General features: G+C 56.9%; 1 protein-coding gene across 5 annotated transcripts; it reads left to right on the forward strand.

The window, feature by feature from the left end:
• Positions 1 to 11203: 11203 nt before the first annotated feature.
• On the forward strand, positions 11204 to 17778 carry RAB37 (RAB37, member RAS oncogene family; the record flags this gene model as incomplete). Of its 5 annotated transcripts, none has more annotated exons than XM_080629528.1 (9): positions 11204 to 11359; positions 12738 to 12848; positions 14387 to 14428; positions 14576 to 14642; positions 14729 to 14781; positions 15191 to 15256; positions 16012 to 16068; positions 16315 to 16391; positions 17355 to 17778. In XM_080629528.1, exons 1-9 carry the CDS (start codon positions 11243 to 11245, stop codon positions 17491 to 17493), a joined length of 729 nt encoding a protein of 242 aa, XP_080485654.1. In that variant the 5' UTR covers positions 11204 to 11242. The 5 variants fall into 5 exon arrangements, with proteins under 5 accessions (XP_080485654.1, XP_080485655.1, XP_080485656.1 ...); XM_080629529.1 differs by lacking the exon at positions 17355 to 17778 and adding an exon at positions 16484 to 16589; XM_080629532.1 differs by lacking the exon at positions 11204 to 11359 and adding an exon at positions 12346 to 12451.
• Positions 17779 to 19008: the final 1230 nt, after the last annotated feature.

Here is a 19008-nt window from a genome sequence, read left to right on the forward strand (position 1 = left end):
CAATGCTTACCGGCAGAGCAGACCCTTGTTTAAAGGCGGTTGCTTCCTCATCTTCACCCGGAGACCATGACTCACCCTGGGGGTGTCTCATGGGAAAGAATCTCTGCTTTTCCTATGAAACAGTTCTGGCTCCCAGCAAAACTCCCCAAATACAGCAGGTTCCTCCTGGATGATGCCTGTCCCAGTGGTGAAAGCAGCCATTTCTCCATGCACAGAGCCCAGACAGCTTCAGGTGTCTTTGCAGGGTGTCCAGGATAGAGCAAGTGCAGGTCAGCCCATGTGGTTGGACCAGTTGGAATGCTCTCCCAGTCGTCGTGGACTGGAATGACAGTCAGGAATGATGGACTCAGATGATGTTCAGCCGTTCCCGCTGCTCCTCAGCACCCGAGCTGGCAGCCAATGCAAGCTGGGAAGGTTTTGTTTCTTTCTCAAACAGAAGCATCTCATTTCTCCCCCCAAAATTTCCTTTTTTGGTCACAGCTGTGGGTTTTGAGTGACAAAGACTTGCCGAGGGCTTTCTTCCTCTATGCTCCTTGGAAAGGGCAGAGAGCACAAGTCCCCAGCCCTGCCAGAGACCGAGGCAGCTTCTCCCCCACCATCCCCTTCGCTCCCCGTGCTCTGCCATGCCAAGAGGAAGTTCTGAGGTTTCTTTCTGTCTATGAACTAACCCCTCCACTCCTCGAAAACCAGCTAGGCTGAGTCGCTGCAAGAAGCAACAAGTGCTAAAATCAAGAAGTGGGTGGAGGCTGAAACTTGATTTCTGGTGATGAACCTTCATGGAAAGGCTGGGCTTCAGCTGCTCGCCAGCCGCTCTCATCTTCCTTCCTATGAGTGTTCTATTGCCCCCTCCTAACATAGCCCTGACAATACAGGGTGCCCCAGACACCCCTGCAAAGAGGATAGCAACAACACTGCAATTCATCAAATTACCTCCTCTAGATTAAGCCCCTGCAGAAGAATTTATTGGATTCATCTGAACCCAATGCAAACAGGCGGTAATTGAATCAATCAGTGTGTGCAAGATCTTCCCTGGCTCCTATCCCATCACCGCAGCTGAGCCCTTCCAAAGTCCTCCTCTGCCGTGGCCTTCAGTGACATTTACAGTGCCCGGCTCTGTTATTTAATCCAGGGTATTCGAAAAAATAATCCAGGTGTTTCAGACCCTCTTTCAGGGGCAGATTCGGCAACTTTGGTGAAATTGTCCTGAGGAGATAAGGCTGAATATAATGGCCACTAAGGCAGCTCCTGTGGTGCTGGCTGATTGAGCAGGAGCTGTCTGATCTCTCCCTTCCGCTGCCATCTCAGATAACCAGGATAAGCCCAGATCATTCCTAGATCTCCTGATTTATCAAAGCTACTAAAAGAGAGAAACACTCGGAGACTGTGGCGGTGTGGAGGGTTTAGTCCCGACTGTGCCTTCGGCCGGATTCCTCGCGCAGAAAGGGCTGAGACAGGGGTTAGTCATTGCAGTGGAATTAAAACAAAATCCAGCAAATCCAGAAGATTAAATGCTCTCCAGCTCATGGGGAAGGAATGACTTCGGTAGGGCTCAGATCTCCCCCAAAGAGTGTAGTATGGGCAGTCCAGAGAGATACTACCGCAGGTTAATGGGTTGGTAAAAGGAGCAGGAGTGGGGAGACAGTAAAGCTGAAACTCCTGAGCTGGATTTAAATCTTCCACTGTTACAGCTGTACTTTGTAAGGCAAACAAACAAGGAATCAAGCTATCAGAGATGCAATCTGCCAGCAAATGACCGAACAATGGAGCTAATTTACGTGTTCATTTGAAATCACTCCTGCCGTTTGCAGGTCATTTCCTTTTGTTTCATTGCTCTGCACTGATTTCAGCTGCTCAGCGCTTGCTCGAGGCTATAAACCGCTCGCTGGCTCCCAGAAGCCTCTGCTGGGGTTTGAGGAAGGACTCGGAGAGTGTTTTGCTTTGGATGGTGGGGAAAGGCATTCACTGGTGTGTGAGGGGAGGAGGATGATGTGTATTGGCTGCTGAGCTTTGCTGATAGCACTTACCTGCAACGGGTCAGGACCCCCCGAGCCATATAGTGCTATAAAGCCCTTGGAGCGGCGCCAGGCCATGCTGGTGCCTGTCTTTTACCAGCAGTCTGCGTTGTCTCTTTAGGCTGTATTACACTTGGTGATATCATGACAGATAGGAAAAGTGTCTTCCTCCTGAGTGCAGTTAAACCTGCGGGCCTAAATGTGTCTGGTGTAATGCCAGTGCCTGCAGGAGGAAGGGAGAATCAGGCTTTATGAGGCTCTTCTTGCCCAGTTCCTTGCTGTATTCCTTTACAACTCAAAAGGGAGACAAATATTGCTGGAGCTGAGATGGGTCAGAGGATGCTTTTCAAATCCCAGTGCTTCTCCTGCAGCAGGTATGTGCTGGGAATCCCCCTCTAGAGATAAGCAGAACTGAAATCTCAGACCTATGGTGCACTGGGGGCTTCCTGTCCTCTTCACTGCTGTTAAGTTCATCCCACCCCCCAGAAGAGGTTTGTCTGAGCACCAGCACAGCTTGGGTCCTCAGGGCAGTCACACAGTGCCTGCAGCAAATCTGGGTCTCCGGTACGTGTGACACAGCAGGCAGCTCAGATCAGGGCAATACCCTGCTTTGTGCAGGCTCTGGGGCAGGAGAAGGCTGAGAATGTGCTTGAGACACATTAACATGAAATCCCCATTGTCAATGGGGCATTACAGCACTGGGAAGCCCATGGTCCTTTTGACAAATGCCTGGTGTACTTAAGAGGGAAGAAAGCTGCCCTGGCTTTCTGTCCCCCCAAGGTTTGCTTCTCTTGTCTTCCTAGCCCTATTTGGTGTGGAGTACGTGCACTATGCTGAACCACAGTGCTGGCTGGGCCACTTGTAAATTATCCCATCCAGGCACTGTGGCTCACCGTATAGCTTATATGTGTGCTGCTAATTGTCTTTCAGTGCCTGAGACCACCGGGTAGTCTGGCTGCAAGCTTGCCTGAGTTCAGCTTCTTGGTCATGGGCAAGCCTGAAAACCTCTTGTCCCTCTAGGCTGTTTTTCATCTCTGCTGGCTGTTGTTGCCCAGACTGATCATCTGACCTTGAAAGAACCATCTCTGCCGTCAGGAAACAACGGGCAGATATAATTAGCAATGTCAGACCCAGGCAGTCAAACAGCAATCGGATGGGTGCAGATGGCTCTCGGAAGCATGGTCTGTTCCTCTGGCTTGGGGCCGTCTGCTGATCTGGAAGGAGGGAACTGGAGACTGAATCGAGTCTCTTAAGTGAACTCCTCAGTAATTTATTTTGAGTCTAATCGACAACACCAGATTGCTCTAGAGGGAGTTGTAAATAAAGGCTCTCAATGAGATATTGACTGTCACCTCCAGGTTTAGGCACAGTTTCCTCCCATTTCTAAATACAATTTGGGTTTTTCTTCTGCAAGCAGGCTCCTAACTGGGCTCTGTAAATGTAAATTTCCAAAGGGCAGCCGCTGGGGTAGCAGACTCAGGTCAGTGCCAGTTTAATGAAGAAACTGGAGTGGCCTGGTTAGCACAAGCCACTGTCCCTGGCTGGGGTGACACCGCTAACCCTGGTGACCGCACAGGTCTGTGCTTTGCCACTGTCCCTGGATGCCCAACGGCTGCATGAGCTGATGGCTGTAAGGGTGTCAGCAGAGAAGCCCCGGTACTGGGCTCTTTGCAGAGCCGGGGGAACCTCTATCAGAGGTGCATGGGGGAGTGCAGAGGGACCAGTGTGGAAACTGCCTGCGTGGAGGGGAGCTCCAAGGGCTCCCCGCCCCCGGGCGGGACTGGCCTCCCCTTCCCCCCCCGACTCCCTCTTCTGCAGCGGCAGGAGCCGAGCACTGCTCCACTGTCCTGCGGGGGGCCGAGCCGAGCCGTGCTGCTCTGAACGGGACCGAACCCAGCCCTGCTGTGCTCAACCGAACCGGGCCGAGCCGACCCTCGGCCCCTGCGGAGCCGGACCGAGCCGTGCCAGATCGGGACTGACGGAGCCGGGCGGAGCCGAGCGCTGTCCGCGGTGCTGAAGGCGGGGCGGGCGCTGTCCGCGGTGCTGCAGGAGCGGCCCGGCCCGGCCCCCCCGCGGCCGGAGCCGTTCCATGCACCCCGGCTATGGAGGCCCGCACCGCTGGCTCGGGGGGAGCCGGTTACAACGAGGCCCTGCTGCACAAGGTAGGGCTGGGGCACGGTGGTGCTGGGGGACAGGGGGAACCGGGGAGGGGGCTGCAAAGTGCACGGGGAAGGGGATCACCGCAACAGGGCGCCTGCTTGGACTTCCTCGAGAAACTCTGTTCCTCTCCCCTCCCAGCTTCTCTTCCTTCGGTGGCGTCCCTCCACCACCCCCATCCCGGCACGGGGGATGCGGCTGCAGCTATTCCCGGGGCTGGACAACCGGCAGTGCTCGGCCCCGGTTCCCGGCACATCCCCGGTGACAGCAGGGAGGGGGGCGGCAGGAACGGGAGTGTTTGGAAACAAAAGCGGTCAGGAGCGCTGGAAAGCGGCCAGCTCCGCGGCACAGCACTCAGCAGGCACCCAGCCGCTCCCGCTGTCCTGTGAATGCTCCGGGAGGTCGGGGGGAGCTGCACCCCGGGGCTCTGTTTGCCAGAGACAGTCTAAAGAGCCGGGACTTCCCTGCCATGAAATAGCGGTGTCCTAAGGAATGCCCATCCCTGCCTCCTTGCTTTAAAAGCCTTCTCTTCTGCAGGGTTCCTGGGACCATGCTTTGTAACTCCACACTGCACGGAGGGTGTTTGGTGCTGCTGTTGTCCTTGCAAGACCTGGGTGGCTCAGGCTCTGCTCCCTGCAGTCAGACACTGCCCTGCAACTTCAGGAGACATGGAAGAGACACTGATCTCTGCCAGATCCACCCATCCCTCCTCCTTGCTGTCCTCATGCTGCTTTGCTGCAGTCCCCAGGGACTGTGCAGGGCAGACACCCCTGGGGAGGTGGGGAAAAGCAGTGGAAAGGTAGTGGAAAGGACTGGAGCTGTGTGGATTCCTCTTCACAGATCCCAGTCGAGTTTATATCCTGCTCTGTTCAACTCGGGGCAATTTGCCCAGCCCTTGATTAGCAGAGAAATATCAATTAGTAGCAGCTCTCATTTCTGTTGTACATCGAGTACGTAGGACGTGCCTCCAGGGATGACTCGAGAAACTTTGACTCTTTGCAAAGCCTTAACTCCCTCTTCTCCAGCAATGAGTTGCTGCAGTTAAGGAATGACATTGGTGGAAACCAGACTCGGGGCAGAAAAGCTGCCCAGGCAAATACCCATCCCAGTCCCATGATCTCTGCTGTTTCCCTTGGTATTTTGCTGCTGCTCCTGGCTCAGCTGCTTGTCTTGCAAAACCAAGCCTGCTCTCACTGCAGGGATGTGAGACAGCAAATACCTCACTAGATCTGGTTTCTGAGCAAGGAATCACATTTCAGATGTGCTGAGAAACCCCGAGAGAGCTTTGCACTCTGGAGGCAAAGGTTAAGTGATTGCTGGTTGGTAGCTAAACCCAGGCCTGTGGAGGAAAAGGGCTGGGAGCAAATCAAAGCAGGAACAAGCAGAGGTTTGTTCTGGGCTGTTCCAGAAAAGTTTCACTTGGCACACAATGACAGATTCTGCTTTCGGGTGATTTAATTCATTGCCAAATCGTTCTTCCTCCCATGGGATGCTTGGATCCATTTAGCTGGAACAAGTGCCAGAGGGAGAAAGACGTGCCCTTGGGCTGTGGTTGATCCGAGGTGTTAGTTGGGCATTTACGGGGATTGCCTGCATGATCTGAGCCAGCTTTAGTTTGATGTGCAGCCCTAGAGCTCATGTCTACAGCCCTGAAATACTGCCTCAGCCAGGGCAAGGGCCAGTGGGGCTGGCAGAGAGCTCTGGGCTCAAGGCAGTGTTAAACAGTGCCTGAGGAGTGTGGGAACAGCGCTGAGGTGACCCTGTGGCACAGGACAGCCTGAGGCAGCATCCAGGTTGCCCTGGAGCACTGCCTGGAGCAGGGGAGAGGCAGTTCAATTTCATATATAGAGCAGGTAAAAATAAGTCTCATTAATGCACCCTGAGAGGCAGTGAGGGTGAGGTGGTGAGGGGCCAAGAGCAGCCACAGCTTCACTCTCAGACCTCTCCTGGTGCCCCATTCTGCACCTCTCTCCTCCCTGCATTCCCCAGGACTGGGGTTTTACCCTGTCAGGCTCCTGGCTACATTTAGCTCAGGTGCAGCTCTTGCATGCTAAAGCTTTAAAGTGAACTGTGAAGATAACCCCAACCCACATGTGTTATCCCACATTTCCTCCTGCTTGACTGGCACTGGAAATGCAGCAATTGCCTGCCTATGCTGCCATGCAAAGCCTCACTTCCCTAGGTATGTTAGACCAAAACACCTCCTTTGCTTGCTGGCTGCCAGCACAGGTAGAGGAGATGGGAGTGGGTTTGCCCTCACCACTCCATTGCTTTGCCTTGTCCCTGCAGCCCACGCTGAGCCAACAGTGTTCTGAAGGGAGGTGATTTGTCTGAGTTAGCCCCCAAACTACTAATTTGAGGTATGGGGGGGGATATTTGCTCTTTCTCTGAGGTAGAGCTGGCAGACAGGTTCTCTCAGGGTGTGCTACAAGCTCTGCTTTGAGACTGTCATTGAGTGGCTTTCCAGGTCTTGGCCAGGTCTCTGTGCCTGTTTGTGTGTGCACCCCAGCAAAGCACAGCTCCATCCTCACTCCACCATCCAGAGAGGAGCTGTAGCACCAAAAGGAATCTTGCCACTTTCTACCAGAGTTTTCCAGGCACTAAGAAAGCCCTGGAAAAAGCCAATGGGATGAAGGGGAGGCTGGGCTGTGGCTGAGGATGATGGCAAGAGGCAGGATGGGTATGGAGCTTCGTCACTGCAAGGCTACTTGCTACTGTGATTTGAGCATGCCCAGCCTGAGGTTTGGATAGCTGGTTAGCCACATCCATTCCACAGTGGGGCCTTATTCTTCTTCTATGCTCATTTCATAGCCAGGAAGGCCACAGTGGTTTCCACTGTGCTGTATCTTCACAGAGCCCATCAGCTTGTCCTGAAGTCATTAGGAAAGACTCTTGGCTGATTCAGGCCAACTTTTACTATTATTACTAGTAGTATTATTACTACTAGCCATGAAGCAATTCATGAGTTACCTCCATTATAAAGCCCAATTAAATTGTTATGAGAGTCTGCTTTTCGTACATGCTCTCTGTAAATCCTGGGCTCTGGAGGCTTCCTGGTGCTCATTCCAGCCAGCTCTCCTCCCTCCATAATTAATGTTGTTGCCTGCATTAACTGCTCCCAAAGACAGCGCTGCAGGGTGCAGCTGGTTCTGTTGCCCCTCCCAGCACCAGTGTTTTACTGGGAAAAGGGTGAAGCATCAAACAATGCAGCACTGGGGTGCAGGAGCCCCATGGTAATGAAGTCTTGGGGTGTTTTTGTCTGTGGCTGCCCCAGATCCTGCTCTTTACACAGGGTTTGTGTCTGGACCCCAGGACAAAGCTAAGGGGGGCTTGGGCAGGCAGGTTCCCCTCAGGGCAAGGGGTGACCCAGCTCCTCTGGCCCATGTGCAAGGGCTTCACTCGGAGATTTCTGCCTCCCAACATCCCCCCAGCTCCTGTGCAAGCTCCCAGGCCATGAGGCTGCTCTGAACGTACAAGTGACCCTCAAACAGCCTCACATCTGCTTAGGGAGGAGGGAGAAATCCCTGGCCATGGGTTGCTGCCTCAGCACCCAGGTCCATGCAGCAGCGTGCATCTGGCAGGGGTGCGGGGCTGCCTCTTTCCAGCAGCTCCACCCGGCAGGTCAGGCTTTTCCCAGGAGAGGTTTGGGATGTTTCTTTCCAAGGGAAAACGCTGATTCACCGGAGCGAGGGTTTCACTGGAGCGTGAGCCAGTGAATCGGGTTAACAGGCTGCAGGCGGGTTGTGGTGCAGCGATTCGTGCAAGGCAGGATGCTGGTCTCCTGCCAGCCCATGTTCCTGTTTTGCTCTTTGGGTTTTGGTTTCTTCCCACTCCTTTGGGTTCCTGTGGGGTGGCAGGAACCATAGTGCTGGGCATTGTGGCAATGGCCTCCTGGGGCATGAAATCAAGGCTTGACGTGCTGGGGCTGTTCGGGCATTAGATCAAATGTGTTCCTACACATTGCACTTCATGAGGGGATGTGTGCAGTGCCTCGAGTGGTGCCACGCTGGGTTTCACCCTGCCCTGGGTGCAGGATGGGACTGGCCATGCATAGAGGCTCCCCTGTACATCAGGAAGATGCTTCTGCCTCTTGAAGGTGAAGAGTGACCTTCACAATGTCACAGAGGGAAGGGATGAATGGCTGAGGTGTCCTGGGATGGAGCAGGGCTGATGGAGCTGCTTCAGACTAAGCATAAATCAAAGGGAGAACAGCAGATACCAAGAAGTGCAGCCCAGAGGGGGGAGGTTCAGCCCCAGCACCTCGCTGGCTCAGCCCTGCAGCTATAGGGGTGGCAGGGGACAGGGGGACACTGGGGTGTCTCAGTGGTTGCCAGGGCTGCAACTACAGGAACACCATTGTCCTGAAAGACACTGTGTGTTGCCAAAACAAGAAGCCAGTTAGCAGAGTGTTTGTTTTCACTTGTGTCCCTGTAAAAGGGTTGAAAGTGCATCAGTTTCCTGAGAGGATGGGGATGTTTGTGCCGGTGGCTCTGCAAACAAAACCCAGATACTGGCAGAGAAGGAGGGAGGGGTTTGTGTTTGCACTGTTGGTGTCCCTTAGGCTGGGCATTTGGAGAAACCCTGGCAGGAGCAGAAGGGAGGATGGGCTCCCCAGGGGTGCGGTGTGGGTACCAGGGCCATGGGCTGGCAGCGTGGGAGCTGCTCCAGAGGTGATGGCAATGTCCCATCTCTGACACCTGCACAGCTCCTTCTGCTTGGGGACAAGCAAGCTTTGCTCCCCATGGGAGAGCCCATGCAGGGCTGGAGAGGCAGAGGGGCTCCATGATCTCAAATCCAGAGGGAAGCGCAGTGTTAATGAGGCGTGAAAACAGCTCAGTGCCCTGAGAGGCTGTGTGGCTGTGGCAATGGCTGCGTGCAGCCGCTGTGGGAGATGCTGTCTTTACTAAACCATTTTGGACCCAATCCAGCACTGCCAGAGTCCTCCCAGAGAGGTTTTCCACCAGAGCTGTGCAAGCCAAGGCTGCCTCTGCCTGCACACCACGACTGCCAGCTCGAGCACTGCCTGCTCCCTGTGCTGATGCCTCTTTACCTGGTCCTTGCAGACAATCTTGGTCGGAGACAGCGGTGTGGGGAAGACGTCTCTGCTGGTCCAGTTTGACCAGGGCAAGTTCATTCCTGGCTCCTTTTCCGCTACTGTGGGCATTGGGTTTACGGTAAGAGCTCAGTCCCTGGTCCCTGTGCTGTGCAACCTCACTCACCCTTGGGAAAGCTGTTTTATTTGGATAATCACAATCCACGATGCTTTAGGTACCGCTAAGCACAAAGATTTGGGATAATTTGCTTTGGTGCTGCTGGATGAGGGGCTGGTTTGGCTGTGTGCTTGCTGGGAGCTGCTGGAAAGGATGGAGGATTCATGAGGCTCCACATCCCAATACCCTCTGTGAGGCTGTGCCTGGGTGCATGTCCTGTCCGTGCAGCCCAGGCAGGGAATAGTCAGGCCAATGGTAGCAGTGCCTGGGAAAGGCAGTCAGCCACTACCCAGTGCTATTTGGAGAGCTGCCACAGGGTCACTGCGTGGCTCTGATGTGTGTGTCCCCTCTCCTGGGAGAGCTTGGGATAGAGACCGCTTGGGACCTCACTGCACAGCAAGACCAGCATCCCTCCAGCATTGTGAGGCTATTGCCCACAGGATGCCTGTTCCCCATGAAGAAGCTGTTACCTACATGGGTTTTGTCTCTGGTTGAGGCCAAGGAAGCAGGGAAACGTGGTACCAGCACAGGGGTTGCAGCACAGGGTGCCCGTGCAGTGCCGAGCCCCGGGCAGGCAGAGGAGGCTCAGCCACGTTGCTGACCTCTGCCACCTCCCAGCTGTAAATGGGATGTTTCTCCTGCAGCGAATGCCAGGTGTTGAGGTGATGCTCAGCCAGGCGCTGCTCTTCCTGCCTGTACAGCTCTGTGAGCACCGATGTGGCTTGCCCTGTCCTTCCAGCCTCCCTCCCCAGCCAGCTACAGGGGAGCTCAGCCACTTCCAGGAACTCTGAGTGCCTCCAGCTCCGGGCATTTTGTGGCCAAAGACTGTGTATAAACTATAAATTTGGTCTGGTTCGAGCTACAGGACTGGAAATACAGGTTCCCTCTCCCGAGGTGCAGAGGAAGGCTTGGCTGGAGCAGGAGCTGGTGGCACGGGTGGGTGCTGCCACAGAGGACATCTCTGCCATGGCCTTCACCCTGAGAGTGGTGAGGGGCTCTGCACGGGAGCCCCACACACCTGAACCCCATCAGTGTGAGCAGGGATGTGGGGTTGAATTGAGATCAGGCCTGGCATTGGAGAGATGGGCTGTGCATCCCATGGAGAATAAATCAGAGGGTCTGAAGGCTCCTCTCTCTGGAGTGGTGCCTGTCGGCCTGGAGACCCACAGAGCATGGACCTGGATGGGGTTTTGTGGAGTGAGATTTTGGGTAACACATCCCTGGATCTCTCCTGGGACTTCTCCCTCATTCCCAGCCTTGGGCTTTTCCCACATGAAGAGCAGTGCCCCAGTGCCTGGTGCAGGATGCTGGGGCCTCTGAGCAGCTTGGGGAGCAGGAGCCACAGCAGCCATCCTGGCACAGGCTTCCCGCAGAGCTTGGCTTCCAGCTGATGGGTGCTGCTTCACTTCCCTCCTGGTTTCACTGCGCCTTGATGCTAACCCGGGGCAAAACCTCGCCCTGGGGTGGGCTGGAGGGATCCCCACTGATCTGGTGTAGCAGGGGTGATTCGGGGTCTCCATCCCCAAATGGGGAACAGAGGCTGTTTACTTGTGCAGTGAGCAGTTCCTCCTCTACCCATCCGTGTACCCACAGGGATGCACCAGGGCTGTGCCCGTCATCCGGTGCCACCGAGCCCCGGCAAACCCAAGCATCCTGGGGTCCCTGGTGCAGGGGGCAAGTTTCCAGCCTTGAGCCTTCTCTTCCTCATCCCGTGGCCGGGCTGGGCAGGGAGGCGGCCGGAGCGCAGCCTCGGGGGTGGCACTGGCTGGGGCGGAGGAGGAAGAGGAGGAGGAAGGCGGGTGAGGTCCGCGGCTCCCTCTGGCCCCGCCGAGCCGGCACTCGGCGGCTCCCCTCGGGCGCACCATGAGCGGCCCCAACGGGGCGGCAGAGACCGGGACCCCTCCGGCAGACAGTGGGGACTCCCCGGAAGGGAGCGGGACCCCCCCGGCGCTGCCCCGGGACTACGAGCTGTCCGGCAAGGTGGGAGGCGGCGCGGCTGCGAGGGGGGCAGGAATGGACCCCCCAAGCCCTGTCGGGGTGGAGGCTGAGGGGTCTGGGGGGTGGGAGACCGGGAGGGGGTCCCAGGGGCCGCCCGCTTCCTCCGCTACCGCGATCGCGCCCAGGAAGCGGTTGCGGACCGGGGAAGGGGAAGAAAGCGGCGGTCCCAGCAGAGGCACCCCCAGCGCTGCCCTTCCCTGCCCTTGGGAGAGTCCAGATGTGGGGATGAGGAGCCCACCTGCCCCTCGAGAGGTGGAGGCACGGGGTGCCTGCCCCGGGGAGGTCTCTGAAAGCCCGTCCTGTCCTTCTCCGAGCAAGAGGGCTCCTGCCAGATGAGCAGTGGTGCCCCCATCATACAGGGCAGGGATGCAGGACCCCATCCAGCCTATCGCAGCATCCCAAGGGCAGCGGGGAGAGGGGCAGTGTGTGTGCCCCGGAGCCGAGCCAGCCCCCACACCCACCCTAAGCCACCTTTGCCTTTATCCTCCCTGCTCTGCCTCCTTTCAGTGGAGGGCAATTTTTGTGTCAGAGGAAGGAATTCAGTTGTCAGCTTGACCTGGAGTGAGGTGGAGGCAGAACCGAGCGGTGTTCCCAGCTGCCTGGGCTGGGTCAGGGTGTCCCAGGGCAGGATTTGACCAGCAAAGTGAATTGGCAGGAGTCAGAGAATGTCCAGCCCCCAGCCCTGGCTGTGCTGGTCCAGGAGAGTGGCCATGGTTCACTGTGTTCAATGGGGGCAGTGGAGCTGTGTGGGTTGGCTTGGAAGGCTTCAGTGTCCCCACAGGGTGGGCTTGTGAGGATGGACCTTCTTGCAGGAGTCCTGCTTGCTGCTACTTTTAGGCAGGGAATAAAGTCACCATCAGGTTAATTATTGCTGGGCAGGAAAGGGCTGCTGCCTGCAAGCAGGAAGGAGAGCACGGCATTGGGGCGTTGGATAAGGATGTGGTTATGGAGACCAGCATCAGTCTGGGGTGCTGCCTGCCCAGCTCCGTCAGTGCTGGGGAGCCTAGGCTGAGCCTGTTTGCTTAGCAGGAGGGGAAAAGGCACTGTGTTTGCTTTGGTGTCTGCACCGACAAGGTAAGAGTCCCGGACACGGTGGGGCTTGCCCAAGTCATGCATCGTAGAATCCTACAACAGTCAGGGTTGGAAAGGACCTTGAAATCATCTGATTCCAACCCCTTGGCTGCACCCCGGGGGTCCCATCCCACCCCAGCTCTCATGGGGCTCCCCAAACCCATCAGAACCAGCCCTGGGGAAAGGAGCAGAGGGACAGAAGGGACCTGGAGGCCGGGGGTCAGCATCACCCCAGGGATGCTGCTGCGTCCCGGCTCCACTGACACCTCTCCGTGCGCACATCTTGCAGGTGATGTTGCTTGGAGACTCAGGCGTGGGGAAAACCTGCTTCCTGCTCCAGTTCAAAGATGGGGCCTTTCTCTCCGGGATGTTCATAGCCACCGTGGGCATAGATTTCCGGGTGAGACCCGCACGGCTGCCGTCCCCTCTCCTCCCCTGCCTTACACCTCAGCCAGGATGGGGCCCAGGGGAGGGGGGATGGAGGGTTTCCAGCCTCTGCACCCCAACCAGCAGCAGGCACCACCTGAAACCCTTCCACCTCTCCCTGGGAGAGCGGTAACAGACACAGGAGCCTGCTGGAAGCATCACCTCTTGTCTTTACATCAGCAAACAGCCTTGGTTTAGCCCATGTGATGGGTGCATGGGCTGGGGTGTGCAGTGGGTGACCAGCACATTCCACCGGCCAGTGCCTGGTGGGGACAAACACTGGTTGGGGTAGTTCTATGCCTTGAGAGGGCTGAAATTGGCTTCTGAGGAGTTGTTACGGCCACAGGGTCCCTTTCAAACCCTCCCCATTGCTCTCTGCTCACCAGTCCCAGCTGCAGGGGATGCAGGGGCTGGCTGAGTTTGCAGCACAGGGTTTGAGCAGGATGGAAGTGATGGGGGTGCCCCCGGGCAGGGCCCTGCTGCGGCTGCAGGCATGTGTCGAGTGTGGTTGAGTGTGGTTGATGCTTCCTCTGCCTCCGCAGCTGCAGTGGCTCCAGTTCTCTGCTGCCTTTGGGCTGCTCTTGGCTTGCAGGGGGTGAGGAGCAGGGGCTGGGGTTTGCTTTGGGGGGGTCTTGTGGCCCTGTTCTACCAGCAAAGTCATGAGAGAAGGAAAATGCCACGTCCCACTGCTGGGGTGTTACCAGCTCAAAGGTGCCTTGTGTGAGCATCCCCTGCAGCATCTCCCAGCTTCCTGCTGTAGGTCATTTCCAGTCTCCCAGGGCCCGGTTTTGTTCTATTCAGCCCATTTGCTCAGGTTTTTTCATCTCTACATGGGCTGAATTTCCATTTCAAACAATTCCAGGCCACCAAATTATTTATAGGGGTCCTTTCTTTCCAGACTCATCCCTCCAACCACGATTCTTCAAGAGCCTTACAACAGCCCTGCAGTAACTCCTGCTTTGCTTTCTTCTGGCCTCTAGAGAGAAGTCCCTGCACTTCCAAGTTGAACCCAGTGGTTGCTTAAGCTCTGATAACTGCCTCCCTTGCTCACTTGCAAACGTCTCTTCCTTTCTCAGTCCCAGCCCAGCCGCAAACCACTCTAACCCGGACATTTCCTCCTGCTGTGCTGCATAAAGCCATGTTCTACCTGCACCCCCCCTGCGTAATTAGCCAGCTCTTTAGGAGCCACAGGGGGTGCTGGCTATAGGAGATAACTGAGGCACCGGATCTAAAGCAGGCTGGGATCTTGTCCTGTTTCCATCAGAGCCTGATTCTGCTCTTTTCCACCCTGGCACAAGGGGATGCTGCTCTGGGAAGCCCCTGTAGCTGCAACCCCACAGCAGGACTGTGGTTTGTAGCAAGGAGGCTTCCAAGTCCAGCTCCATGGGTAGCCTGGCTTCATCCCACCAGCCAGGGGCAAGCAGTTGAGGGGATGGGGCATAGATGCTCCATGCTGGGGCTGGACGGCATCCACACTAACACTGATGGATGTGTTCTCCTTCTCTTCTGCAGAACAAAGTGGTGGCTGTGGACGGTGTGAAGGTGAAGTTGCAGGTGAGCTTTGGGAGGGGATGAGCAATTCTCATATAGATTGCTGGAACACCCTCCCCAGGCTGAGCACGGTGTCCGCTTGGAGCCATTGGGGCATCCCCATCTCAGGGGCTTCCTCTCCTTGCTCTCACCGGGGTGGCTTCTCAGCAGATCTGGGACACAGCAGGACAGGAGCGCTTCCGCAGCGTCACCCATGCCTACTACAGGGATGCCCAAGGTGGGTTTGGTGTCCAGCAGGGATGGGGGAGACTGCCCGGAGCGCATCCCTGCAGCAGGGCAATGCCTCTGCCTCTTCCCTTCCAGCCCTGCTCCTGCTGTACGATATCACCAGCAAGATGTCCTTCGACAACATCCGTGTGAGTCCCTTTTGTGGGTTGGGAGCATGTTTCTCCCCAGGGATCGGGCTCGTGGGTGCCCTGTTTGGGTTGCTGGGTGTTTGGGGCAGTTTGAAGCCTGGTTTACATGTAAGAGCTCTCTGTTGTGGCCAGACTCAGCCAGCCAGGAGCTATTTTCTGGGATGCTTGGCTGGGTGCTGCATGGCTGGGTGCTAGAGGGAGAAAACATGGTTTGGAATGGGATGAACTATGCATAGACTTGGGCTGTAGCCAGGAGATGGGGTGTTCTGGGGACTGTTCAGCTGTGGTGCTGGAATGGTTCCCATGTTAAAGAAAAAGTCACTTTCCCCTATCTTATGGCAGGGGCTGAGGGCTGGGAGGGGAGGGATGGATGCACCGCTCACCCCAACACAGCCCCACTGCCCCGCAGGCCTGGCTGACAGAGATCCATGAGTATGCCCAGAAGGACGTGGTCATCATGCTGCTGGGCAACAAGGTGTGTGCAGGATGTCCTTTCACCCTGTGGTTTGCTGTGCTCTGCTGTGCCAGCCCAGCCCTTGCCATCCCCATGGCTATGGAGGGATGGGGCTCAGTGGGTGCATCCTGCCTGCACCCTCTGCTGGGCTCTGGTGCTTTATGGGCTCATCCAGGCCCAGAGGTGACCCCAGAAATCTTGGGGGTCAGGAGGGTATGAGGGGACCAGTGTTCCCGGCAGCCAGTGGAGGGCAGCACCAGGCGGAGGCTCCCGGTATGGGAGCTGCTTGGTACAAGGTGCTGCCGGATATAGGATGCTGCAGGGTATGGGATGCCCACCTATGTCCTGGATGCACCCCCAGATCTCAGGTAGCCCCAAGCCCCAGAGGCCCAGCCAGGTCCCATATTCCCTGGAAGTTCCAGTTTTCCAGCGCCCAACTGGGTTATGGATTCTCCCCTGGGACTGGATTCCACTTGGTTTCTGGATGATGCTGGGTACTTGATGCCCAGCAGGGTTTCAGAAGGCCCCTTCTGGGTCCAGGTACCGGATGCTGCCCTAGGTCTCCAGTGTCCCCAGGTCACAGATTCCCCCCCACATCCTCGATGCCCCCAGGTCCCAGATGCTCAACAGGTCCTGGATTCCCTGGGCACCGGATGTTCTCCTGCCCCTGATTCCTGCAGTTCCTGGCAGCCCCCTCTACACCCCATAGTGCTTGCCAGATGCCCCAGAGTGCCAGGCAGCCCTGGTATGTGGTGACACCTCCCTTCCCTTGGCAGGCGGATGTGAGCAGCGAGAGGGCTGTGAGGACAGAGGACGGAGCATCGCTGGCCAGGGTGAGCCATGCTGGGGTCTAATAGCTGCAGCCTCCCCAAGTGACTGCACGTTGTGCAGGGTCTCCACACAGCAGTGCCATCACCTCTGATGGGTGCCCAGACCTGGCCCTAGCACAGGCAGTGTGGCACATAAAACCTGGGGCAAGGCACGGAGGGGATGGCACCTTGTCCCCAAGCATCAGCCAGGCAACAAGGGCAGGAGGGTCTTTTGGGTCTCTGGGTGACGGGGCCATGCTGCCCTTGCAGGAGTATGGGGTGCCTTTCATGGAGACTAGCGCCAAGACGGGCATGAACGTGGAGCTGGCATTCCTGGCCATTGCCAAGTGAGTACCGGGGGATCACAGGGCTGGGCATGGGAGGTGTCTCCTGCAGCACCACAGGCTCAGGTGGGGTTAATGCAGTCCCACGGCCGTAGGGAGCTGAAGCAGCGAGCGGTGCAGCCGCAGGATGAGCCCCGCTTCCAGATCCACGACTACATCGAGTCGCAGCAGAAGAAATCCAACTGCTGTGCCTTCGCCTGAGAGCAAAGGGGGAGCCGGGGGGAGGAAGGTGGGGGCACAGCAGGGGCCCGAGCCTGCCCTCGAGGTCCGATGGGAACCAACCTCTGACCAGCCAAGTGTGGACAGGACAATACAGCAGAGTGAGGAGAAACATCATCCCAAAATCAGGATCCAGGGGCCAGATCCTGCCGCCCTGTGGGACAATGCTTGGGAATAACCATGGTGCGTGGCTGCCAGCACAGCAGGGAGCCACGGTGAGGCCTCCATCAGCCAAGCAGGATGCAGGATGTGGCTCCACACCTCACTAAAGGCTCCTTGGAGTGCCTGGAGGGGTGGTATGTGTGCCATGGACAAGCCCTCATGCAGCCCGTGGCCCTCTCCTCCTCTGAACCCATCCTTGCTCTTCGCACTGCTCTTGTCCAGCTGGAAGGGCCTGATCCAGCCCCTGCATCCCCAGTGCTGCCGGTGACCACGCTCAGCCGGGGCTCCTCACTGCTGTGGTTGCTGCTTTATCCTGCCCCCATGAGGGCAGACACGTCCCTGTTGTGTCCCGGTCTTGTTGCAGGAAGGGGCTGGGATGAGGAAGCGTCCAGCCAAGCCTGTTCCTTGCCCATGCAGCTGACATGAGAAATGAGACTCCCTTGGGAGCACCCCAATGCACTTGGGGCATTTCTAGTGCACACAGCAATATGGAGAAACCTTTACTTCCCCTCTCGTGCAGTCACAGGAATTAAGAGACTTTATTTTTATTAATGAGAAAAGCCTTTTTCTTTCCAATCCCTCCAGACAAAACCACCTCCGGCCTCACGCTGCAGCTGGTGGGGTGGAGGTGCCAGGTTGGCCTGGGGCTGCTGTTCCTGCTGGCTCCCATCGCTGCACATGGAATACAACCCTTTTCTTCCTGCTGCTGGCAAACAGCAGCTGAAACCCACTCTCTAAAGAGAAGATGCCTGAGATGCTTCAGCCAGCAAAAGCTGCTATGCTGGGCACCGGGGTGCAAGGCTCTGTCCCTGCATCACTGCACATCCCCAGTGCCACATCACCCCCTTCATCACGCTGCTGGCTCCCCCAGCACTACCCAGGGCAGTGGGTACTTGGTATTTAGCTGAAGACCTGAAAGGGAAGGGTAGTGGCAGAGGGCCTGGCACAGCCGCACGTAGGAGTCGGGCACTGCCCAGCACATCCATCCCCGCCAGTGTTTCGCCTGTCTCTGTACCCCAGCTGCCCATCTCTCTCCTTGCCCCGGTGCCTCCTTTGCTGCTTCCCCGCTCCTGGGTTTCTCTTTGCAAGTTTTCACATTAAAGCCGGATATTTCCAAGCTTTGTCTCCTCCTGGGTGTTTTATGGCGTGAGAAATCCTTGCCCTGGCTCTGCACCGTGGGAGGCTGCTGCAGCCAAGCACTGCAGAGCAATGGGGCTGCAGGGCCCCCAGAGCAGCCGTGGGGCGGGGGAAGCACCCGCGGCCCCTTCCTCCCCACTGAGGCCTTCGTTGTAGGTTTCAGACAGTCCAAAGGTGAGAGGGGAAGAGCAAACATGGCCTGTTAAATTAAAACCAACCTCCTCCCCTGCTGCTCTCATGGTGCGGAGTCCAGCATTCCCCAAATAACTCCGTCTTCCCACCAATGGCATTGCTGCGGCCGCTTGGCTGATGTCTGCAAAAATGCTGGGTGGCTTCAACACAAACAGACGTTGGCTCTTTTCTGCTTTCCCCCCTCTGGCCCGAGCTCCTTTAACGTCACAGGGAGCCACAAAGGTCCTGGTAGGAGGAGGCAGCGCCGGTGCTGCCTGTGCCCTGCCATTCTGTGGGTGCTCTGGAGTACCATGGACCCAAAAACAGCTCCGGCTGTTTCCTGTGGTGACGCTTTTCTCTCTTATCATGGTCCCATGCTCAAAACAGCCCTCTTGGGACTGAGTTTGGTTTCCTGACTTGGAGCAGCATCCCCAAAGAGCATCCCACTCTGTCTCACCCCTGAACACCCATGGTTGTGGAGCTGTGCCACACTCCCCCCCCCTTGCCAAGGGGAGGGCTGTGCAATGGAACCCCCATCTCTGGAGCTGTACTGTCACACTTTTGCCCTGGTTTTCCTCTCTGCAGGCATCTGCTGCCACTGCCGTGGGATTCCTCTGCGCTGCCTTTCTCAGGGCTGAGCGAATGCTCAGCCAAGTGGAGGAAACAGATGAGCCCACCCTCTGCTCCCAGCTCGGCCCCATGGAGCTGGAGCACAGCCATCCCCAGCACACGGGGGGTGTTTCGGCCACCGGGGTCCCTGCAGCTGGGCCTTGGTGCAGAGCCATGGAGGGACGTGTCCTGCGCTGCTGTCACATCCTTGCTCACCCACCTGCAGCATGGTTAAATGTGATCCTGGGTGTCCTGAGGACCTTTGGCCAGCCTGAACTTCAGCCAGGCCTGAAGCCCAGCAGTGAGACACACCAATGGTACC

Source organism: Psittacula echo (assembly GCF_963264785.1).
Source record: "Psittacula echo genome assembly, chromosome: 14".
NCBI lineage: Eukaryota > Metazoa > Chordata > Aves > Psittaciformes > Psittacidae > Psittacula > Psittacula echo.